This window comes from Myotis myotis, unplaced genomic scaffold (genome assembly GCF_014108235.1).
Source record: "Myotis myotis isolate mMyoMyo1 unplaced genomic scaffold, mMyoMyo1.p scaffold_m19_p_10, whole genome shotgun sequence".
NCBI classification, from domain to species: Eukaryota; Metazoa; Chordata; class Mammalia; order Chiroptera; family Vespertilionidae; genus Myotis; species Myotis myotis.
The window spans coordinates 54,815,618-54,840,841 of record NW_023416314.1 but is presented as its reverse complement, the minus strand read 5'-3'; the positions used below and the strand labels follow the sequence as shown (position 1 = coordinate 54,840,841).

At 49.6% G+C, this 25,224-nt stretch overlaps 1 protein-coding gene across 3 annotated transcripts in view; it reads right to left on the bottom strand.

Moving 5' to 3' along the window:
• Nucleotides 1-23,301, bottom strand: part of NAV2 (neuron navigator 2) — a 365,169-nt gene extending 341,868 nt beyond the window's left edge. For all 3 annotated transcript variants that reach the window (XM_036325651.1, XM_036325652.1, XM_036325653.1), the window contains exon 1: nucleotides 22,206-23,301. In XM_036325651.1, coding sequence (XP_036181544.1) covers nucleotides 22,206-22,463 — 258 coding nt within the window. In that variant the 5' untranslated portion in view covers nucleotides 22,464-23,301. The remainder of the gene's footprint in view (nucleotides 1-22,205) is intronic.
• Between the last annotated feature and the right edge of the window lie 1,923 nt (nucleotides 23,302-25,224).

Sequence of the window (25,224 nt, the reverse complement as noted above, 5' to 3'; positions counted from 1 at the left end):
CATTTTTTAAAAAGACATTTCATGATCAAAAGTCATGCCCGGTCTGTGTCTGGAGCTGGGTGATAGGAGAGGGGGAGATACATGGTCACTGCTGCATCCTATGAATGAGCCATATGTTTGGAACTGCCACCACCCCCCATGGACCTCTCTCTGCAACTTGAGCTGCCTTGAGCCAAAGGCTCTTTGGAAAGCTCTTCTGTTTCTGAAGGCTGATGCTGGTGGCCAGACAGGCCCTGGCAGGCCAGGCTGAGGTTGCCCCCAAATTGGGCAGATGGTAGCAGATGGCACCCAGGTGGGCAGCCGCCAGCACTGCAGCTCCTTCCTCACCACCATGTCAGCCTTCCAACCTCCGTTTGCTCTTCCCATCCCTGCAGGTTATTTTTATCACGAGGGGAAAAAAGTGATGCTATTTCTCTGCATTTTATCCTGAAACAAGTCACACCAGCTCCCTCAAAAAAAGCACCCAACAGATGGCTCTGGTCCCTTGTGCTCAGAAAAACAGCAAAGCTCCGGGCTGTCAGCAGGTTGTTAAAATTTCATGCAATGTGCAGAAGGCATGGCTTCAAACTCCTTTGTTCAGAATGGCATAGAGGTTAGGAGTTCAAGTCCCACCTCTGATTTGGCTGTATCATTTCAAGCACAAGCAAATGACCTAGCCTTCCTATGCCTGTTTCCTCCTGGGAGTGATAACAGTGTTTACTTGATGGAATGAATGGATGTGAAGATTAAATTAATCAATACAGTACCTGGCAGTTCTATACGTACTGATTAAAACTGTTACTGCCTCTGATGTAAATTAAACCTTTGTGGGTCCAGCAAGGAATGCGACAGGGCTCTGTCTAGGATGCCAAGGGAGAGGGCTGTTCCAAGGGTAACACTAACACCCAGTATCACCCATGTATCTGGCTGAGAGAGCCAGGGAGAGTGGACAGGGGCCCAGGTTGAGTTCACTGCCACCCTGAAACCAGTGGCACTGAGCTGCATGGCACTAGGTTTAGTCACAACACCCACGGAGGAAGTTTGAGGTCTCCTAGGGGAGTTCAGAGTGGAGGTGGGGCAACCACTGCAGCTTCTATTTAGTGAGCACTTCCTATGCGCCAAGTCCTGGGCTAAGCTCGTTCGAGGCCTTCTCTGATTGACTCCGCTCACACTGTCAGGATGGTACTATCATTATCCCCATTTTACAAATGATCTAAGGTTGTAGGCAAGTAGGCCAATACCTCCCTCTGGCCTGGCTGACTAGAGAGCGGTGCTTGTCATGACTATGTACCACTGAGGTGGGGGCTGAGGGCTGCTTTCCACCCTCCCAGATTGAGAGGGGCTCCCTGGCCTGACCCAGCCCTCCATGGCAGACCAGCCAAGAGAGTGTGCGGTTCATGACCCTTGTGGGATGCGGGTCCAAGGCCTCTGGGTTTCAGGCACTGCTGGGGCGAAGCACAGGCAGGACCCCAGCCCTCTCACTGTACATTTTTTGGGGGTAGGATGCGTGAACTTCTCCTGTCCCTACCCAGTCCACAGGGAATACTCACATTCCCCACCTCCATCAGCCAGTTATTGAGTCTGTTAACAGGCCAGCGGGGGACCTGGAAGGGGAACACCTCACCCAGCGCTGGCCATGAATGCTGAGTGTGAATTGCTCTGTGTCAGAATGAGTGTGAGTTGGAAGGAAGGGCCAGGGGTTCGAGAGAAAGGGACCCTGGGCACGTTTTTGAGGCAGCGCACCCTCATGCAAGGGACTGGCCGGCAGGAGCCTTCTCAGAACTGAGCCATCCAGGGTCCCCTTCTCTCAAGCCATCCTCCCTTCACTGAAGCCAATGATCTCACGCACATTGAGGTGTCTGTGTCTGACACGGGCTTATTATGTTCTTCCTTTCAAACAGCACATTTACATTTTCACACAGGCATTTAGGAAATTGCTACCTTGCCTTTGCTGGCCGAGTGGTGGCTTCGCCAATAACTACCGCTGGGACGCGGGCTCCTATAAAGGAGCACTGGCTCGCCTGGGAGGATTGCAGAGCCTCCACCCCCCCATTCCTTCCTGACTTGGGCACCTCGCCCCACACTCACTCTTCCTTCAGTGGCTCTTAGCTCGACATGTTTCTCTCCAGCCTCAATGTCCACCCCCATGCCAGGCTCTTATGGCCCCTCTGTGCCACAGTTTCCTCATCTGTAAAACAGGCCTAATAATAGCACCTTCTTTATAAGACTGCCACAATCGTTAAACAAGTCAGTGCATGTAAAATTCTCAGAATAGTACCAGTACATAGTAAGCCCTCAGTAAACATTAGTCATCATCACCATCACCAACAGTAACAGCAGCACCGAGATTTCCAAAGATCCCTGGTCATGCCTCAGTCTCTGTCCTTTCCAGCATCCTGAGATAAATCCTTTACCCATTATTTTCAGCTTGCCCTCCCTTACTCAGAATCCCATCATAGCTCCCACTTTCTGGGATTGAGACCAAAACACCTCTGACTGGTCAGCCTCCAAGGCCCTCATTCTCCAGCCTCGGGCCTGCCTTGCAACATCAGCTTCAGTATGTAGTTGGTCCAAGCGGGGCTCCTCACTGTCATCTCTCACTGCTCAATCGCCATGTTCGTTCCTGCCTCTTGGCTTTGCACAGGCTCGGCCTGTCCTTGGAAAACCCTCTTTCATCCCTCCATGTAACCAAAATCCTTTATCCTCTTTAAGGAAAGAGGTGAGGTCAGACACCGGCTCTGGTCCTGTCTCTCCTAGGAGCCTCAGTCCTCTGGTCTGAAGTCAGGCACTAATGGTGCTCAGTGGCTTAATGCCTACCACTGTGGTAGGCAGAGCATCTTGTGTCTTCAGCTGGAACCTTGAAGGCAGGCACATGCCTTCTGCTGTTTGGGTCTCCCCTGAAGCATGCAGACCTAGGTGCTTGGGTGATAGCAAGGCATGGGCTCCAGAGCCAAACACTTTTGAGCTCAAAACCCCAGCCCCAGCCAGGTTGCTCACTTGGCTAGAATATCATCCCGATACGCCAAGGTTGCAGGTTTGATCTCCGGTCAGGGCACATACAAGAAGCAACCAATAAGTGCATAACTAAGTGGAACAACAAACTGATCTCTCTCTCTCTTCTTCCCTCCCTCCTACCTTTCCCTCCTCCCTCTCTCTTCTTCTTTGCCCTGGTGCTACTATTTACTGGTCACGTGACCTAGGACAAATCAGCCAGCCTCTCCAGCTCATTTTGCTCATCTGTAAAATGGGTTGAAGACCTAACCCCCAGAGAGTGGTCAGGAACTAACCTGATGCTATGCAAGAAGCCCCACACAGTGCTGCACACACAGCAAGTGCGCCGTAAAGGTTAGCTCGCTGCCCTTTCCCTTCAACAAACAATCATGGTTATTGGTTATTATTCTGCTAGAAACCAGAGTGCTGCCTAAAAGAGCAATTTAATCCACCTGCTTCCACAGGATTGGTCAGCTGAAGTCTGCCTTTTCCTATGAGAGGCCATCCCAGCCTTTCCACAGAAATGCCCCCTCTTTTCAAAGCTGCTTTTGTGTTCAAGACAATGCAACTAGCATCCATGCCAACAGCATAATTGTGCGGGCATAGGTTAACAAAAAGGTTTAAGAGGATCATAAAATCGCCCACATTTCAGACTCCAAGCCCAGCAAAGGAAGAATGGGTTTTGTGAGGCGTATAAATCCTCAGATTCCTAAAGGATGCTCTTTCTCCCCGCCTCCTGCTGGCTGAGGGGGCTGGGATTGGCATAAACAGGCATACCGAGATCTCCGGGAGACACCCAGGTATCTGGACAGACCACAACCGGTCAAGGAGAGCCCAGCACCAACTAATCCCCAGAAATCCAGAGGGATGTTGGCTCAAAGCAGAGCCCTCTGAAGGCTGGTGACCAAAGGCCTCCCGGGAAGCAGAATGTATGTACATTCACCACAGCCCCCCCTCTGGCTATGCCTCTTTGGGCTGGTTACCGACCACTCTGCAGTTCATTCTCCACCTGATACCCACTACTTCACAAGGTAGTTATGAAACTCAAACAAGTCCCTCTTAATAGCTGCTCACACTCGCTATGTGCCAGGCTTCATGCTGTATATGACTTGGTCTCGTCTCATTCTCTCAACCATGCCTATGAGGTTCCATTTTACAAAGGAGGAAACTAAGGCACAGAGTAGAGATAGAACTTGAGCCCAGGCCTGTTGAAATCCACAGCCCATGTTCTTATTATGCTTTGCAAACAGTAAAACACTATCCAAACATCTGGTGTCACTGTTACTCACTTGAAAATACTACAAAAAGACCGACAATCATGCCCAGAGATGTAACTAGAGGCAGTGTGCTGAGGGGGGTAGTATGGAGAGGCCTGGATCCCAAACGTTCCTGCCCCCTATACTTCCCCTCTCCTTCAAACCCATACCCCCTACACACTTACCATCTAGAACCATATATTGGTAGTACATGTTCACATTCATTTTACTTAGAATCTTCCGCTGGTGCCTCTAGGCAAGGAATATTGTTCCCAGTGTATAGATGAGAAAAACTGAGGCCCAGAGAGGGTAAATGACTGGCCCAGGTTCACATAGCTAGTCAGCTCAGTGATACCACCCATGATTTCAACTTGGATGCCCTGACCTCAAGACCCCTTTTCTTTGTATTTATCTGTCCCCGTAGCTGTGGGATACCCTCTTGAGATTCAGCAAGCCCCTCTGTGATTCCCCACCCACCCACAGTGCTTATGGTTTGCTGGATCCTGGTTGCTCCTTTGTTGATTGCGTATCTGGCCTATGGGCTCCTCTGAGGGCAGGTATCACATCTGGCTCATTCACCATTAAATCACCAGGGCTCAGCCCAACGTGATCTGCAGTAAGTGCATAGTCACCAACTGGAACTGCACCTCAAAGCTTCCCTTCCCATGTGGGGGTTTGGGGAGAAAGATGCAGGTCCTGAAAGGGGTGGGGTCAATATCAACAATGGGACTATGGCTGCCTATTAGTAAGTGACTATTAATTCGATACGCAGAATCCTATGTATGGGAGGTAGAGGAGGTGGAGAGTGGGCCCAGCAGAGGCCTCCCACTTCCCATGCCCCACCTTGGCGGCATCAAGAAAAACCTAGCATATCCTGTGACCCCACATGTGTGCTCATCATGGCTCATCATAGCTAGGGTTTTCAGATTGAGCAACTGAAAACAGAGGGTTCCCAGTTAAATTTGAATTTCAGATAAGCAACCAATAACTTTTAAATTTCAGTGTGCCCCATGACACACCCAATGGGCCCATATCTTGGCTCAGTCCTTATCATTTATTAGTGTCTGTTCAATACTTAAATATAATTTTTAAATTATTTGTTATTTATGTAAAATTCAAATTTAACTGGGCACTCTTCTTTTTATCTGGCAAAACCACTGTAGGTGCCCTAAATTGTTGGGGGTGGGGGAGTTATTTCTCCAAATGGGTTGAAAAGAATGTCCCTGAGGACCAAGGGGACACTGGAAAGGGCCTTTCTGCTCATAGTGCCGGTGAGCAGAAAGTCCTCCAAGGAGCCAGACGGAGCCTCAGGCTGGAAGAGCCGCCTGTGGCCTGGGGAACAGGTTCATGCTGCTTCCTGGCATGGGGAGGAATGTGGAGCTGGCCCAGCTGCTCCCATGAAGTAGAGCTGGCATAGCAAAGCACGTCAGAGGCACTGGCTCCCAGCCCTGGAAGTCGGCGTCTGGCCTCCCAGCCAGCACTGCCTGCCCAGCCCTGGGCCTCTCTCCTCGGTGGACCAGACCCAGGACCCCAACAGGCCCATTGTCATCCTGCCCAGGGCCTCAATGGGGCCATTCAGGGGCTTTGGGACAGACCCCTCTAGAGGGCACTTCCTCCTCCCCCTCCAGGGTGCCCTTGGCCACAGCCTTTGCCTGTGTGGGTGGGGGGTCTGGCTGTGGTGAAAGCAGCCAGCAGCCAGGCCAAGATTACTGAAGGCTGGATTGTTGACAGAGGGCACGGAAATGCCCCACACGTCACGGGACTCCAGAACATGCGGCCCACACTGTGCCCCTCCCTGCCCCACCTGGGACAGCTGGGCTTCCAAGGGGCCTGCACTTGAGGGTGGAGCAGCAAGGCCTCCCCTGCATTCACTGAGGAACTGAGGGTGATTGTCAGAGCCAGAGTGAGTTCAAATGCAGGCTTTGCCAAGTCCTCGCTGTGTGGATTATACAAGTTGCTTTACCTCTCTGGGCCTCTCTTTCTCCATCTGTAAAATGAGACTAATGATGTCTACTTCCTCAGGTGGAGGCTAAATGAGATAAATCAGGTAAGCATGGAGTGTGGAACTTAGGTGCTGAATGAATGTTCCCTTATCCTTTACCCCTTCTTATCTATAGCTCTTTCCAGTGCACTGAGGACCCCAGAAAATGGTCTCTCCAGGACCAATGATCCCAAGGCCATTGCTTGGGAATATCTTGGTTCGGGTTTTATCCTGGGGACACTGGGCCCTTTGCAGACCTGGGACTCTGGCTGAGGCCCCTTTCAGCTCGCACAGCCCATAATAAGTAACATTCAAATACACACCTCCTCATTTTATCTCTGGCCCTCTTTCTGCCGCTCCACTCTGGGGTCCTGAGTGCCTCAGATCTACTTCACACTCCCAGATCTCCTGCCCCAGGTTGCTCCTAAGCCCTGATTTCTGAATGATGCTGAACTCTAGGGCCACTGTCAGGAAGCTAAAGGCAGCCAGCTCAGACCCTAAACCGAGAACAAAGGGGCACATACTCAGGGTTCATTACCCCTCACCAAGAATCCTGGGTAACCCTTTTTTGTGGCTGACATCCTGGTGTGATGCCCACCAGACATGGCAACCTTCACCCTTGGCAGCAGGGAGAGAGCCAGGGCTTCCTGTCCACCAGACCCCTCTACCATCTGCTCATCATACCGAATCCAAAATACACTGCCCTATGTTCTCTCATGCATTTAAACCTCAGCCCATCTTACTTTACCTAGGATCTCATTCTTGCCTGCCCAACTCACCTAGCTCCCTCCTCCTCTTAATTCCCCAATTTGATTTCTCACTGTGGGCCAGATTATTCACTTGGTCATACTTGTCAAAAATATGCATGCTTGGCCTCACCCAGATCTGCAAAATCAGAGACTCTGAGGCTGGAGCCCAGGGTTCTGCATATTTACCAAGCCGCCCAGGTAATGCTGATGCACAATGAAGCTTAAACACCACTGCTGTGGAGAAAGAGATGCATGCTTGGAATCTCTCTCTGGCCCCATAGGACCTTTCTCTGCACACTCCCTTTCCTGTTATTAACTGTCTAAAAGAATGAATTAATTGGTTTCCCTATTGCCAAATTACACTAATATAATTGAGCACTGCCATCTCATTTCTTGCCTTGGCTTTTCTTAGGAGGTTTCTACCCAGCTATTAGGGCACAGCAGAAAATACACACATGCACACATGCACACGTGTGCACACCTGAGACCTAACATTTATGGAGGATGCGTCACAATGCCAGGCACTCTGCTTCATGCACAGTACCGTGTTTGGTGCTCAGAGCAGCCCCATGAGGACACTCTCATGCCTCTAGAGCAGGTGAAGATGCATGGGCAAGTTTGGCAACTTGCTCAAGGCCTCACCTCCAGTGGGCAGAGCTAAATCCAAACCCTGGTCTGCGTCGCTGTGACCACTTGCACTATCCTGACTTCTCTGAGGGGGGCTGGTCTCAAGTCCCCCAGGAGATCTCCACCAAGTTTGCATCAGAATCCCCTCAGAGCCCTAAGAAATACAGATGCTGAAGCCTCCCCCCTGGCCTGTATCTGTCAGGGAGACAGCTGGGCATGTGTACTGTTTTGACAACTCCACAGGCTCCTGGCAAAGGACCACTGGACATGTGCCCGGGTCATGCCACTGGTGAAAGCAGTGTCTGGAAAGAGAACTCACATTTCTTGACTCCAGGAACAGTGCTCTTTCAACCTCCCCACACTGCCTCACATGTTGCAGTGCTCCCAGTGGTCAGAATGGGTTTGCTACAGGCTCTTGAGGTGCATCTGGGCACGCGCGCGTGCACACACACACGCGCTCACACAGAGGTCCACATGTATGCATACACACACAAACGACTTCTTGGTATCAGGCTAATCATCTTTCAGTCACAGGGCAGCTTTCCTGTCCCCACTTAGGGCCGAGGCTGAACTTGAGTGTGGCTGAGGAGGTCCCTCCTCCAGGTGGCTTGGATGGGGTTAAATGAGGCAAGTCTAGGGGAGCTGGGGGAGGTGGCAGAAAGCCCCTTTCCACTCCCTCTGCCACCTTTCTTCCTCCTCCAACAGACTCCTCAGTGAGGCCACCAAGGCCCCTCCCTCCACCTGTGATGGCCCATACCTGACTGAGACACGGGTGTGCACAGGACAGGAGCTTTCCATGGCACCAGTGATCATGGGAGCAGCTTTTAAATAGCCCTGGTTTACATAGAATAAGGTGAAAAGGCTCTGGCATCAGCCTGAGACAATAATTTCACCAAAAGCCTGATTCAGGGGCTTAGTCTGCCGCAGTTTTATCAATGGGCTTTCCCCAAATCAACACACGACTGCAGCATGATTGAAAGGAATGCCTCCGCAGACAGACTGATTAGACTTGCACAGCACCTGCCTCCCGAGGGGGCTTCCCTAGGCAGGATGGAGAGCCCAGCACCGCCACTTAATGAATCCCTCCTCTTGGTGCTCCAGGATGCATCCTGCCTCCTTCACAATGACGAGCTGGAATCAGGCGATGCAGTTTCCAATTGCAATTCAAGGAGAAATGGAAGGAGACTTCCAAAAAGCAAAGGATCATGGGAGTTGGGCTCTGTTCAGACTGTGGGAAGCACGGTCCTGCCTCTGCTATAGGGGGTAGAAAGGATTTCACAGCCATCTGTGAGAAAGGCTAGGGTGAAACTGCCCCTAGCTCCCGAAAGATGCCATCTCCACCAGCCAAGAGCACACCCAGCAGAGCAGAGAGTTGAGGTCCGATAATCCTAAGCTCCCAGGTTAAAGACTAGATTTCTCTTCCTTTTGCAGTTACCAGAGTGCGGCCTCCCATCAGGCTGACCAAACATTAGCTACAAAGCCAAGTGCGCAGGTGAATGAGACAGAACAGTGTAAGAAATGGAGTGGCCATGTATTCTAGATGTTTCTTTTATGATACCCTCTTCTAGAGGTGCTCTTCCATCCCTCCCATGCAATAAGGTCCATGCCAGGGACCTTTTAAAAGGGGGGCCAGTTCACTGTCCCTCAGACCGTTGGAGGGCCGGACTATAGTTTTAAAAAAAACTATGAACAAATTCCTATGCACACTGCACATATCTTATTTTGAAGTAAAAAAACAAAACGGGAACAAATATAATATTTGTATTTGCATGTGGCCCGCAGGCCGTAGTTTGAGGACCCCTGCCTCCAGACAGAGGTAGCCACTGAGTACTTTGCAGGAAGGGGGTTTCTCTTAAATACTTCTTTTGAAGGGGTGAGGGCATAAAAGCTCCTTCATTTCTTAAATTTTAATTTGCCTATGAATTGTCTGTGGGGTCTTTTTAAAATGCAAATTTTAACCTTACCTGTAGCCGGGGTGGGTCAAAGGGTCACAGGTTCAATTTCTGGTCAGGGCACATACCAGGTTGTGGGTTCCATTCCCAGTCAGGGAGCGTACTGGAAGCAATGGATCAATATTTCTCTCTCACCTCTCTCTCTCTCTCTTTCTCTCTCTCAAATCAATAAAAGCATATCCTCAGGTGAAGATAAAAAAATATGCAAATTCTGATTCAGAAGGTTGGGGCTAGGCCTATGGTTCTGCATTCCTAACAAACTTCCATGTGATGCCATTAATGCTGGGCCACAGACCATACTCTTATTCACAAGGGTTTAAAGCACAAAAAGTGACCAGGAGAAAGAACAAAGAAGAAGGAAAGGGAAAAAGAGAAGGAAGGAAGGAAGGAAGGAAGGAAGGAAGGAAGGAAGGAAGGAAGGAAGGGAGGGAGGGAGGGAGGGAGGGAGGGAGAGAGAGGGAGGGAGAGAGGGAGAGAGAGAGAGAGAGAGAAGAGAGAGAGAGAGAGAGAGAGAGAGAAAGAAAGAAAGAAAGAAAGAAAGAAAGAAAGAAAGAAAGAAAGAAAGAAAGAAAGAAAGGAAGAAAGAAAGAAAAATGGAACCAGTGCATGTCGGCAAATCCAATTCTCAACTCCACATCCTACTGTGGGCATCTCAGAGCCAGCCCTAAACTCAGACAAAATAAGAGTCTGCTCAGAGGGTAAGTCTCCACCCTGAGGGAAAAAAAAGAAAAAAGATACATTACCTTTTCCCAGCCAACCTGACTCATTCACTTTGCACTAAGACACTCACCCGCCCTTTGCACTAGAAGCTTCCATGAAAGAAACAAAACTAAGGGTATGACATTTTGACCCATTAGCATCTTAAGGGGCATATGGTAGATTCCTTAATAGGGTCTGGAGAAATAGTGTAAGTAGGAGCCCTGACTTGAACTCAGACCTGGATGCTAGTCCCAGCTCTGCCTGGAATATTGCACAAGTCCGTGTCATTTACTCACTTCCTATTTAGTAAACATTGACTATGTGCTGGGCCCCGAGGCTGCCAGTCAAGAGTCTGAGAAGCTTTGGAGGCTGGGAGAAATGACCTGGTTTGTGTGACTGGGCCAGGGTGATGAAACAAAAGGCCACCTTTACAGCCCTCTCCTTTTCCCAGTCTAATGCATCTCTCTTTCCAACTGTTTCGAGGAGCAAAGTACCAGTTATTTTTAAGAAACAAAAATAATCTGTCCTATTAAGGGAGAGATATTTTAAAACCACTGAATGGATTTTTCCTTCCCTGCTTTTATTGATACATCTCCTCTCCTTCCAGTTCTAAAATAAGCGCCCTGTCTGCCCATACACTAATCCAAAGGCAACACACTGCAGATGGCGGGGGCCTGGGTGAGCCAGGCAGAGGTCGCTTGGAAGGCACCAGACCTGGAGCACACAACAGGCAGCCTGGCCAGCTTGGCCTCGCCCGTGGCTGGCTTCCTCCGAATCCAGGTGACGAGCCGGTCTTCAAAACAGCCGTGGAATGTGGTGAGAGTTGGCTTTTGCAAAAGACACATTTCTGACCAAATTCCAGTTCTTTGGAATGGAAAACCAGCAGCTTCCTGTTACAAAATGTCCTAACAGTTCATGCGGAATACACAAGTGTGGGCAATTCATATACTTTGAATCTAAATGTGGCTAAAAATATAATGAAGCTGGCATATTTTTAGCCAGGTAAACATTTTTAGGGACTAGGTCAAATTTATATTGGTCTTTGCTCTGGGACGCAGAGAAGAAATGATTCCAAATGAGTGAGAAGCAGGAACCAAAGGGGAAGGCACACAGTCCACCAGGCAGTTGGGAGTCCCTGATTCCTGGTGACCATCTCCAGCATGGGGGTCCTCTCTCAGTATAGAGGCAGCACCTCACACAGGACAGAGCCCTGGCTGCTGTGGGAGGCAAGTCTCAGCTGGGTTTTAGTACCTCTCAGGCGGAAGAACCTTAAACAAGATTTCCTCTGTGCCCTCAGTTGTCTCTCTCTCTCCTCCCCACCCCCCACTAGATCGGGGTTCAATTAGAAGCAGCACAGAGGGCGGACCACACAGTGGGCAAGGAGGCAGGCTCTGCAGGCTCTGCCCGAGTGTCAGGCCTGGCTCCTACACTTACAGGTGGGTGACCTTAGACAAACTGTTATGCTCGTCATGCCTTGCTTTACCTGTAAAATGGAGACCGTAACAAACATGCCTACCTCAAAGGTGACTGCTTTTGTGATCACGAGATGGGAAAATCCATACAAAGTGCTTAAAAGAGTACTCAGCACATAATAAGTGCTCAGTAAGTAATGGTGATTGTATCTATCCCACGCCAGGCACACTTATACACACTGAGTGCTTTAATCCACATGACCCAATGAAATGCTATACTCTCCCTGGGGAAACTGAGGCTTGGCAGGGCTGACTTATCCAAGCTGCAGCCCAACAACTCTTTATTGAGTGCCTACCGTGTTCCAGGCCCTACACTAGCACTGGGGAAGTTAGCAAATGAATGAGGAGGTAGGAGTTTAATCTGGGTCTCTCTGACTTCCTGAGTGCAGGGTGTCTAAGAGGCTGGGCAGAAAAAGCATGAATATGAAATCAAAGAGTTCCAGTACTGACCATGCGGTCTTGGTCACGTTTCTGACCTTCTTGGGGCCTCATATCTAAAATGGATGGAATGCCACCAGTCTCATCACCTTGTTGTGAGGCTTAAATGAGACACATGTGCCAAGTGTCTGGCCCATGGGAGGTATTCCATGGTGATCTGTTGTCACAATTACACCAGCCACAAAGAGGTTCTGGCTTTCTGACTCATTGAGCCAAATGTAAAAGCTGTCCAATAAGAAGGAATCAAGAATACTTAACTACTTGGTAGAAGGAAGAGAAAAAGAACATAGCTCAAGGCTGCTTCCAATTCTTCAAACCATCAGGGCCGTCAGAGCAGAACATCTGATCCCCATGAGTGAGCTGGAAAGAACACTGGGCCAGGAGTCTGGAGGCCTGGGTTCCAGTTTTTGCTCTGCCTTCCGAGCTGAGTGACAGTGGGCAAGTCGTGCCCCTCCCTGGGCCATGTTTTCCCCATCCGTACAAAGAACTTGTGGGAATAGATGGCCTCCGAGGTCTACTCTGGCTCAGATGCCCCAAGTCTTTGAGGCATAGATCATATAAATGTCCCAAGTAAGCCTGGTTATTCTAAATCTAGTTTTGTCACCTAAATGACACTTTTCTCTCCAGGGCTTGCCTTTCTCCGTCAGGAGACAATTAACAAGCAAAGTTAGCACACTGGAAGGTCTGACAGCTCTGGGACACTTGCAGCCCACACAGTTTGACATAAACATGCGTCACTCGCAGGTCTGAAAAGAATCAAAGCAAACCAGCGTGAAACGGGGCCTGTCTGCAGAGCTGTAGCCCAGCAGCCTGTGGCAAGACAGGAAAGAGGTCCTGCCAGCTGTTCCGCACATGGGTCCCGCCAGGCCCAGCAGCACAGGGGTGACCTGGGGGACAGCAGCCACAGCAGTGAGAGAAGGAGATCGTGCCAGATTGCAGCAGACTGGGGCTCCTCATTCTATCAACGCACAGCCTCTGAACACAGGCTGGGGCAGGCACAGGAGGCCCCGACTAGAAGGAACAGGGAGAGGGCAAGCCCAGGAAACGGGGAGCAGGCTCCCAGGAGAAGAGCATTGGGAGGCTTGATAATCTTCAGCAACATCTCTGTATAGGACTTAGGCCTCTTCCAATAACTGGCAGAAGAAGGCGGCGGTTAGGAGCATAGATTTTAGAATCAGGAACACCCAGGTTCAAATCCTGCCACTGTCCATACAAGCTGTGTGACCTGAACAAGTTCCATGACCTCTTTCAGGCTAGCCCTCACTGATTCTTCATTTTCTCCTTACTGGTAAAACAGGGTCAATATTGGCTCAGAAAGTTCCTGTAAGGATTACATGAGATTAAGTATGGAAATGGCACAGAAGTGGTTGCTGTGTTCATTATTCCTAGAAGGCTTGCCCCATCTGAGGACTCTCTAATGACCCACACACACACACTTTCTGTAACGAACTAAAATCTTTCAGAACCCTTCTCAGGTGCCCCTTCCAAAGTTCTGGGGGCACCAAAGTCCATGGTGTTCTCTCCCCTTCTCAGTCTGCAGTACCGCCATTATCACACCCTGACAGATCTTCTTCCACTGAGCAGCCAGTTTGGACGTTGTAAACATCCTTGTGTAAAGGAACCTGCCCATTGCCTCCACCGAGCCAGAGCAGGCGAGTTTCCCTAACACCCACCATTGGGGAGTTTTGACGCTGACCTCAGCCAGCGTTCAGGTTGCCCATTCTGTGTCTCCTATGCTTGGCCACCCACCCTCACTTCTCAGTTCACCCCCAAGTGGGAGTTCTTCAGGTTCCATATGGCTGAGCCACAGCTTTATGAACACAGCTGGTGCTCACTATCCACATATTCCTGTTTCTCAATTCTTCATTTTATTTTCCCACGCCCATTCTTCTTTTTTCCTGCAAATATTAACTAAGAATCCACTTGGACCAGGAGGGATCAGAACACTTAGTGAAACTTGAGGCCGCAGAGAACTTGGAGTTTCACACATCCCAGATTGGGTTAACTGATATTATTAAGCAGCTAGCATTTTTTTTAATACTCAAAGAATATTTTCAATATTTCCAAGTTCTGGGGCGCAGAGGAGGAGCCAAGTGGCATATGGATCCAGCCAATGGAAATTTTACAGCAATTTACTTTGATTCAGTATTAATAGTATCTTTTCAAATATTTTCATCAAAGTGCTATCACATTTGCTATTTAAGAACCTTGACTTTGGGGTCAAACAGATATGAATTCAATGCCTGGGTTGGCCACTTTGCTAGCTCTGCTAGATGGAAAAGTAGCCAAAGCTCTCTCAGCCTTGGTTTCCTTAGGGTGTGAGATGCTTAAACCAGTGCCTCGTTCATAATAACTGCCTCTATTAAGCTTCACAATAACTCTTCAAAAGAGGCAGAGTAGGTATTATCCTGTCTCTTTTATAGATGAGGTAACTGAAGCTCAAAAGACAATGTGACTTCTTGAAGGTTACACAGCAAAGTGTCAAAAGAGACAACTAGAGCCCTAGCCAGTTTGGCACAGTGGATAGAGCGTCGGCCCAGAGACTGAAGGGTCCTAGGTTTGATTGCAGTCAAGGGCACATACTTTAGTTGCAAAACGAGAGAGAGAGAGAGAGAGAGAGAGAGAGAGAGAGAGAGAGAGAGAGAGAGAGAGAAAGAGAGACACTAGAATCAAAGTCACTGACTTCCAGAGCTGTCACTTCTATTTCTTTTCAGGAAGTAGCATCTACCTCTTGGGATGTTGTGAGGATTAAATGAAATTATATATTTCTGTTGTTATGCCTTATGCTTATGCTGAGACTGAGGTTATGTTCAGTGTCAGTGACCATTATGATCATTATTTTTATTGTGTCATATTGCCATGAATAACTGATTTTGTTCAAAGGCCCCCAAAGATCTCTGGTAGGTAGGCTCATAATTATTTTGACCAAACCCCCATTTCTATCTTCTGTCTCACCAAGATGAAGGGGTTGGAACAACCTAAAATTCCCTAAAGGTATTAAGGTTTCACTTGGAAGGGGAGACAGTATATTCGGAGGCTGTGGGGCCATTGTTTGCAAAAAACAAGAGAGGGTCTGTTTTCCTTGGGAAAGGAAGCACTAAACCATGAGTCATTCTTTAGGTTCTGAGTGGGAGACATAGGGTTCCTGCGAAAACGTATGTGTCACTGCGATTGTCTTATGTGGATTGAAGCACAAAGCCTGACCCAGTTTTGTTCTCAAAATCACATGGCCCATTCTGCCCAAGACATTCTAGAAACACACTGTCCATCTCCTTAAACAATGTGGCCGAGTCACTATTGAAAAAGAAAAGACAGAGTTGCCATTGAAATTGACCCTATGGCTATTGGTAAAACCACTGGGCAGCTGGCCATGTCTTCGGGCACCTTAATAACCAAACTGACCACAAGGTCTAGCTCCCACCACAATCAGGCCAGGCATGAAAAAAGAGGGCTTCCCTTCTGCCCTCAGAAAAATAAGGAACCATTCAACAGTCCAGTCAGTGGGACTGTTCCACTCTTGGTCTTGGGCAGGGTCATTGGTGTGATCACCTCCACTGTGCCAGCTCAGACTGGGTGTACACAAGGAGCCTTCCCATACATTTGGTTTGCAGCAGATACCTCAATGTGGTTAGTACTGTAGAGATGGCATTTCTGGGACCAAAATATAGAGGTTGCAGTTCACAACTCTGGATATGACTCCATTGGAGGAGATTGCCCTTAATTTACTCTCACTCCCCACTCATCTAACCAAAGCCCTGCTATGCTCTTTGCTTTCACAGTGCAAGCCATCTGTCCTTTTATGTAACCAACCGTGCACTTGGGAGGCAGAGAAGTAGGGTGGAAAGAACATGAACCTGGAATGAGGAATAGTTTCCAAACTTGGCAGTGACCTTGGGTAACAGAAATAGGCAATACCTATTCCATGCTTAGTACATGGCAGGCATGGTGCTCAGCAGCCTACTTGTATTGTCTCACAGAACCCTCATAGCCAATCGATGAGCATCAATATTTCCACTTTATAGGTGAAAACACTGACATTTAGGTGTTAAATATCTTGCCCGAAGCTTGGCTTCCTCATCTAAAATCCATAGACTGCTTTACATTTTACCTAGTTTCTGTGTCTCAAATTGAATTACATAAACGCCACAGATTACCAAGCACACAGCAGATGCTCCACAAAGGCTCCCTTCCCTGCTGCTGAGGCTGATTCTAAGAAATAAGAAATCTCTGACCTTAAGCCAAAATCTCACTGGGTGGTTTGACTTTTTTAAGACTGGCTTCGGGAGCATCACCAAAGCCTAATTAAAACACTCCTCTCAAGGCTATGTCTCTTATGTCTTATAAGTAAATGAAATGGGACACCATATTCGGTGCTTCCATCTTGGTCACTGAGAAAAAGAGTGTGAGAAGTGGGAAGCAAATCTAACTCTTCTGAGAGTTGGAAATCGGGCTATAATTCCTCCAGCCTGGTCTTTGATGTGTGTGTGCTTACATGTGCTTATTACTTTAAGCTGTTCCATGTGTATATATTTGTATATGTGTGTGTGTGTGTGTGTGTATATGTGTGTATACACACATATCCAGAAGTAGATATAAAATGGTACACTAAATATATATAAAATGGTACACTAAATAAGCCACCAGTTCCACCCTTAAAGTGTCTTCAGAAAATTAACCCAGGGAATAAGCAATAATATGTGAACTATAAACATTCTTGCATGTTGGCAGATAACCATGCTACACATTCCCCTCCAAGAACTGAGAAAGAGAAGAAAGGGAATAACACAATAGCAAAAAAATGCACTAATCAAATCCATAATCAACTTTGATGATGGAGCACGGATTCTAATCAAAACACAATGGGGTAAAGTTGCAACAGGTTGTAAGCTTGGAGCTGAGTGCTCTTCCCAGGGGCCTTGCCTGTACTTTCTTTTTAAACATCTAAGACACCCACAGAGGATTTCAATCACTTCTAATTACTTTTTTAAAGAAATGAGATGCAAGTTGAGCACCAGGCTCCTAAAAACGGGAAATATCAAAGTATTATACATATAATATATTTCCCCCCTGCAACTGCTTCTTAAAAATAGGCTAACCTCTTCTCAAATACCTCATGAGCATTCCCTATCTGAAGGTTGGTCGGACAGGGTTTCTGAACCCACACAGCCAATCTCTAAAACAATTCTTTGTAAATGATCATAATTTATACACCATGTTAAAGAGCAAATGCTATAAAATGTTCATTCTTGGGGGAAGGCCCAGGTATCCCAGCACCAGGAAGGGAACTTGGGAGGATTGCTGCTGCAGAACACAGTTACCTCCCTGCACTGAGGGTCAAGACCCAGCTGCAGGTTGTGGGAGAGATTCAAGGTGCGGGGCTTGGGGAGTTGACAGTGGGGCTGCACCTTGGAGCTATTTTCTGGTTTGCTGGGAGAAATGGGCTGTCACTGGCTGAGGTGAGCTGCTGAATAATAAAAGAAGCCGTGAGAATGGCCTCCTTTCCCCTATAACTACCATGTTGAATATTCTGAACCCCAAGCTAATAATAGTAATCACTATCATTTCCCAAGGGTCTGTTATGAACTGGGTATTTTATGGACACCATCACCGCAGTTTCTCATAACCATCTTGCATGCTCAGAATTACTATCCACCAGGAAGCCAGCATGCAAATCTAATTCTTCAGCTGTGAGAAGACTTTATTCTTTTCTCATCACCTTTTAAAAAGAAGATAGTAGGCCCGGTCAGTGTGGTTCAGTGGTTGAGCGTGGACCTATGAACCAAGCGGTTGGGGTTCGATTCCAGGTCAGGGTACATGCCTGATTATGGGCTCGATCCCCCGTGTGGGTTATGCAGGAGGCAGACAATTAATGATTCTCTCTCATCATTGATGTTTCTATCTCTCTTTCCCTCTCCCTTCATCTCTGAAATCAATAAAAAAATATATATATATTATTTTTTTTTAAAAAAAGAAGATACTAGATACAGAGCAATTACCTACTGCGTGAAGGTGCAGCTTCCCTGTGGTGACATCAACTCCTGCTCTGCACCACTGGGTGGCCCTGCTCCTCATCCTTCCCTGTCATGCCCTCCTCACCTCACCTCTTCCCCACCCAGCCATCCCATTCCTGCCTATCACTGAAGCCCAGCCACCTTCTGCCTCCTCCAAGAGGCCCTCTGGACTTCTCTAGCCATCAGGGTCCTTCTCTTCCTTTGAAGCCCAAACATACCTCTCAGCCCTGTCTGTGATTTTTCCTGTTGCCCTTGGTACATCAGTTATGTCTCCCAATTAGACTATAACAGGGGTCCTCAAACTTTTTAAACAGGGGGCCAGTTCACTGTCCCTCAGACCGTTGGAGGGCCGGACTATAGTTTAAAAAAAAACTATGAACAAATTCCTATGCACACTGCACATATTTTATTTTGAAGTAAAAAAACAAATGTTTTCGGCGGGCCGCATGTGGCCCACGGGCCGTAGTTTGAGGACCCCTGGACTATAAAATCCCCAAGGCACAGCCATGTTTTATTTACCCTGTTCCTCTGCTGAACAGCTGAAGGAGGCAGCTATAGAGAGTGGAAAGACCACTGGCCTTGAAGCCAGAACAACCTGAGCTGGAATCCCTGCTGTACCACCTGGGGCAGAATGACCCTAAGCAAGTGACTCCACCTCGCTGAGTCTCACTTACTCTTGTTTCCCAATGGTTAGAGCAGTGGTCTTATAAATCAGGTCCTGAAAGAAATCAGGAAGTCTCTGTGGTTATCTCTATGTAGCATCATGGTTAAGGGCATGGAGTTCACAGACAGTCAAAGTCTCCTAATTCAACGTCTGCTACTCACAAGGTCATTAACCCAGACTTTGCCTCAGTTTTCTCATGAGTAAAATAAAAGTAATAACACTTATCTCATTGGATTTTTGTAAGAATCAAATGAGATATTTTATGTAATACCTTTAGAACAATTCCTGACACATAGGCAATGCTATGTAATGATTTGCCATTATTATATTCCTAGAGGCCCGGTGCACAACAATTTGTGCACTCAGGGGGTTCCCTCAGCCTGGCCTGTGCCCTCTCGCAGTCTGGGACCCCTTGAGGGATGACTACCTGCTGGCTTAGGCCTGCTCCCCGGGGCATTGGGCCTAAGCTGGCAGTCAGACATCCCTCTGGCAGCCCGGGAGCTCTCGAGGGATGTCCACTTGCCAGCGGAGAGCAGGCCCAAGCTGCCGTCGGACATCCTTAGCGCTGCTGAGGAGACGGGAGAGGCTCCCACCACCACCGCTGCACTGGCAGCCACCAGCCTTTTATTATTATAGATTATTGTTATAGGAAATTATTGTTATAGAAAAGGCCATATCTGCTGTAAATGTTACTGTAAGGATGAAATGAGATCATATTAAAGAGCCTGGCACATCAGGCCCTCAATAAGGGGTTCTGCCCTTCCTTCATCTTCTTATTGTGTTTGTTGTACTAGGCAGGTGATTGATGCTCTGAAAGATCCTTGTGAACCAATTGATACCTTCTCACGGGCTTAAGAGAATAAGCTATGCCCACATGCCCTATCTCTTAAATAACTAATTTTATTGTGTTCCTTATTTGCCAGACACTGGGCTAAACACTTCACGTATGTTATTTTTCTTAATTATCACCATTTGTGTGGTTGTTTATGCCCATTGTTATGGATGGGAACACTGAGGGAGGCCCAGAGAGGTTAATCAACTAGGTCACCAGCTATTATTACATGGTAGAGATAGGAAACCATGGATAGCTACCTGTCTTTAACACCTGTGCTATTGATCACTGCACAAACCAGCCTCTGCCCCAAATCCCCTAAATAAAATGGGACTCAGAGGCCCCAAGATATCATTTAACTTATCATTTTATGAGTACCTTTCAGTGATAACTATTGCACTGGGGACTACCAGATGTCAAGCCAGACGCAGGCCTTTAGCCATAATGGAGAGGCTTTCCCACATGGTGAACAGGCACCGTATCAGGCAGACTGGGCAGTAGCTGGGTCCAAAGAAGAGAAAATCCCTTCTGCCAAGGTCATTGTTGCCAGGGTGGTGCAGTGAGAACCAGGATCTTCCACTTGCCACAGAGAAGAGCCCCCAGGAATCCCAGTCATGCAAGGAAAGGGCAGGCTGGTAAAAGCAGGATAGCCTACTGGGAAGTGGCCAATGTCCTCAGCAGTCCATCTAAACCTTCCTCATGGTCAGTGAACAAGATCCCACCGAGGGAAGGCAAGGGGGAATGGGGCATTCTGGAAATTGTGCACCAAAGAGGAGGGAGGGAAGCAAAACCTTGAGGGATGAGACCGTGCCAGCTGCAGAACCTTTTTTCAGGAAAGAGGGTGATGAATCACCTTTCCAGAGCCTCCCAGTGCAAGTCCTCCAACAGTGTTCAACAAAGGGTCAAATGGGTGAAGCAGAACAGCTGCCTGGGCGTGAACAATCAACCCCAGCATCTACTTTCCCTCTCATTCCTCAGGTCCCATCATCAGGCTGGATGTGTCACATCCCAGAGTTACTGCTCTGGCCTCCCACGTACAGCCCACTACACATCACAAGCCCCACCTCCAAGGATGAAGGGGTGGGGGGGTGGAGGGGGGGGACTCTGACAGAATGTGCCCATGAGTCCATTCCCATTTCAGAGCTCGCTGGACAAATCTCGTGGCCAACAACAGAAAAACAGAGCAGAACACAAAACCTGAGCAGAGACAGGCTGCAGGAGCACTGGGGGAAATCTTGCCTTCCTCCCACACGCCATCACTCAAACCTGTCAGCTTCCAAAAACGTTTAGCAAGTGCAGCAGCAAGGGTCATGCTTATCAGCCTGGTGTGGGAGCTTAATCTGCTTTGAGGGCCTTCTCCAGCCCAGAGCTCCAAAAGTCTGCTTACAATTAGCTTCCAGCTCCAGTTCCATCAGAAAAGCTAGGAATGTGTTGAGTTCTAGCCTCTGATCAGAGAAAGCTCAGGAGAAGGTGGAGACAGTGTCAGCAGAGACTTGAGTGCCAATAAGGTCAGCTGGTCTGTTGCCACTTCCCTGACACCAGCCCCACACTGCCTCCCCCTCTGGCTTCCTGTCTCTCCTGACCAGGACAGTCATATCCGTCAAGTAGGCCTGTCCCCAAAAGTCCCTGATGACTGACTGCCAAGAAAATACAGCGTGCCCCTGCTCCCTCCTACCAGAAGAGGGAAGAAAAAACAGCAGGGAGGGCTGAAGGCCAAGAGAACCGGATTGGCCCCTGCTGATTTCCTTAAAAGAGATTGAATGGCCAGGGCCTGTCACCCAGCCGAATTGGGTGATGTGAGCTCAGTCTGGAAAGGTAGAAGTCATCACTTCTCCTCAAGCCACCCCTCACCCCTACCCCCAGTTACCCGGGCTACCAGCACTAGGATCAAGTACCCAGGAAGGAGGGGCTTAGCTTTGGGCCGCCATTCTGAGCAGCCACCCCCACCTCCACTGCCACAGCCAGCCAAGATGCTACGAGTCTCCAGCTGGCTGCCTCAGCCCCGGCACCAGCCACTCCTACTGCAATCCCAGCACCAAGCTCGGACTCCTGTCAGTCCAAAAGATGCAGCAGGGCGGGTCATCTTCAAGACCAGGGAACAGGTTCACTGCCACACTCAGGCTTTGCAACTACGGGGCCATGGAGCCCAGCGAGGCCTCTGGTCATTCCTTGTCAGTGATAGAAATCTCTACAAAACTGACAGAGACGATGCTGCTTTTGAGGGCCAAGCCCTCAACATGCAGGACCTGACATTTCCAGGGCTGCATAGGTTTTTTAAAGAACACCTGGCCGGGCCTCCCCGCCCCTACCCCACCCCTGGCAAAGGAAACCTCAGGAGGGCCCGCCTGGTCTGGTATAAATCCTTAAGGCAAACCCGGGCCACACCCACCAGCCAGCCCACTCTTCTCCCGCATCCCCCAACCTGCCGGCCTTAATGGAATGGTTCCCTTCTCCGCCCACAGAGTAGCCCTTTCCCCCATCCAGCCATGCCAACCCCCCAAAAAAGTATCCACCCACCCACCCCCGAACATTGCCCCGGCACACAGCCTCTCACCTGGGTATCAAACCCGTTCTCCACCGAGCCGCTCTTCCGCAGCGGCAGCCCCTCCCCCGCCAGCTCCTGCAGCCCGTGCGCTTTCAGCGGGATCTGGCTGGGAAAGACGGTCTTGCTCACCTCCACCTTGCTTCCCAACTTGAGGTAGCAGGGCTGGGGGCCGGCCCGGGCCGGGGGCACGTGCAGAATGGGCGCGGCGCTGTGCACGGGTTTGGGCAGTCCCGACTTCATTTTGGAGGCGACCAGAATGGCCGGCATCTTCTCCCGGGGCTTCGGTTTTCCCAGCACGTCCCTGGCAGCGGCAGCGGAGGCAACCGCTAAAGGCAGCGCGGGCAGCAGAGCAGGCGCCGGGCTCGGCCCGCGAGGCGCCCACCACCAGTGGAAAAGGAAAAAAAAAAAAAAAAAGCCGAGGTCGGGGAGCTCGGAGCAACCCGGCGAGCGCACCTTCGGGGTGCGGGAATGCTGCAGAGGATGGGTCGAGGCGCTCAACTGGTCCGGCTGGATGGATGCTGGATGGATGCTGCAGTCGGGTCCTAACGCCCCTTCGGGGTGGCCTATTCAAGAGCTCTGGGAGGTCAGGGACTGTTGCCTCTTGCGATTCTTCTCCTGGGAACCCGAGGCTTGGAATCCCATATTAATTTGTCACTGCATCTCCGAAGTGAGGAGGCCCCTTTGGAAGAGAAGCAGCGGGCACGCACGCCTCCGCTCCGGGAGGCTGCGGGTGTGAGCGGCGAGGGAAGGCGCGAATCGCGGAGGAAGGAGAGGGAGGGTGCACGGAGCTCAAGGAGTCTCAAGACCACCGAGAGGAAGCTGCCTCCCTGATGGCGAGCACCGCAGTGTCCCCCGCGACGCAGAGGCGCGGCGAGAGCCCCCGAAAGGTCTCTGTAGGCGTGACAGTCACCACTGCCCCGAAGCCCCCCGGACAGATAGCACCTGAACGCCTGCGGGTCTGCACATGCTCCGTGAGCTATAGTGCAGCAAGACTATGGCCGTGGGGCGCGGGCACCGGGACGCGCGGCTGGGCAGGGCTGCGTTTGCGAGCGGCTGCCGCAGTTCCCGGGAACGCTGCGCTGGCTGCGGGGCTCCGCGCGGGGGAAGACAGGCTGCTTCCCCGCGGCTGCGGCGCGGGCTGACAGCCGGGGCCGCCCCGACGCGCCCATTGGTCCGAGGCGAGCCAATCAGCGGCCGCGGCTCTCACTGCAAAGGGGGCGTGGCCTCAACTCCGGGGCCGCGGCCGAAACTCTGGGGCGCGCTTGGCCGCAAGTACAAAGCGGGCCGCGGCCGCTCTGCGGCACTGCGCTGGCGGCGCGCCTCCCGCGGGCCCACACCCCGCGCCCTGAAACCTATTTTTGAAAAATGCCCTTTCGAACGCAAACGCCCGCCTCCGTCCCCTCCGGCGGGCACGGCTCGGGGGAAGTTTTGTTTCCTTTTTCAAATTATTCTGGCCACCTTAACGGTTTAAGTCTTCCGGAGTCGCGCCCGAGGCCCCGCGGCCCCCCAGCTGGCTGCTCCCCGTCTCCCGCGTTAACGACGAGCCAACCATTTCTCTTCTTTTCTGCCAGGCGGCCAGGGGGTGCCTCCCTATAGCTTCCTCTTCAGTTTTCAAAGGCTGCACATTTCACTTAACTATTTGAAGTATTTATGGGCAAATACAATACCCAGGGAAGCTTCCCGCCCCGAAAGAGCTCCTCCTTGCAAGCTGCCGGGACTCTGTAATTAGTGTCCGGAGGAAGCCAGCGAGGCTCCATGGCCCTGGCTGGCTCAGGCTGATCCCTGCTGCACTTCATGCAGGAGCCCCTCCCTGTCCGTGCCTTGGACACACTGGCCCCACAGGTTCCTCGACTTTCATTCCCCCAGGATTTCTTCCCTCCTCTCAGTTGCAGTTTGGGTTCTTCGCTGACTCAAAGGATGTGAGCATTGAAAGGGATGATCCAGGCAGCCAGAACCCTCGCGGTTCATGGCTGAGGAGCGCTGCCTGGATTTAAATTGGACACATTCCTCAATCTTACATGCATCCTTAGAAAGCTGCGGTTTTCACTTGGAGTGAGGGGGAGGTTTGACTGCATTTATATAATGCGCTGCTGTTTGGATTAAATGAGATAGTGCATGACAGTCCTTGAGCACAAGTACCTGGCGATGTCAAGGGCTAATAGAAGTTGAGTATTCTTATTCTTATTAATGATTGCTACTCACCCCTCCCCCAGTCACCTATGCATATAAGCTGCTTGTCTTTCTTCTCTGTCTCCGAGATACATTTTCTCTGTATGCCCACCCTGTAGGCTGATTTACAATACTGATGGCATTGATTTATCATTTTCCAGACCAGAGGAAACAAGTTTAAACAAAAGAAAAATAAAACTCAAAATAGCACCAAGAAATGAGAAGGTGCTTTCTTATCCTGGTCTGTTCCCTCTCTCACCTTATGTTCCACCTATTCTGTATTATAAATAGCAACTTCTGGTCTAGCTAGGCCCGTGGTCGGCAAACTGCGGCTCGCGAGCCACATGCGGCTCTTTGGCCCCTTGACTGTGGCTCTTCCTAAGCCTTAGGAGTACCCTAATTAAGTTAATAACAATGTACCTACCTATGTAGTTTAAGTTTAAAAAATTTGGCTCTCAAAAGAAATTTCAATCGTTGTACTGTTGATATTTGGCTCTGTTGACTAATGAGTTTGCCAACCACTGATAGGCTGAAATGCACACAGTCTCATATATAATGTCAGGTATCCTCCCTCCCTCTGAAATTAAATCACACATGGTCTGTGCCATTTACTGAGCACTCTGCCTTTTGCCATCTGATGCCACCTTGTTATCGATCATTTCATGTGTTTATTTTCTTCTTAAAGAGAGACTGGAAGTTAGGAACTGCATTTAAACTATTATTAGGTTTTCTTGGCATCAAGTATCATGCTGTAGACAGAAGTCAATGAAATGATCAAATGAATGAATGCTAGCAGCAATTCTCCAGGAGGAGAGCCTTTTAGATTCCTACCCATAATTCTGGTTTTGACCGTGTACCA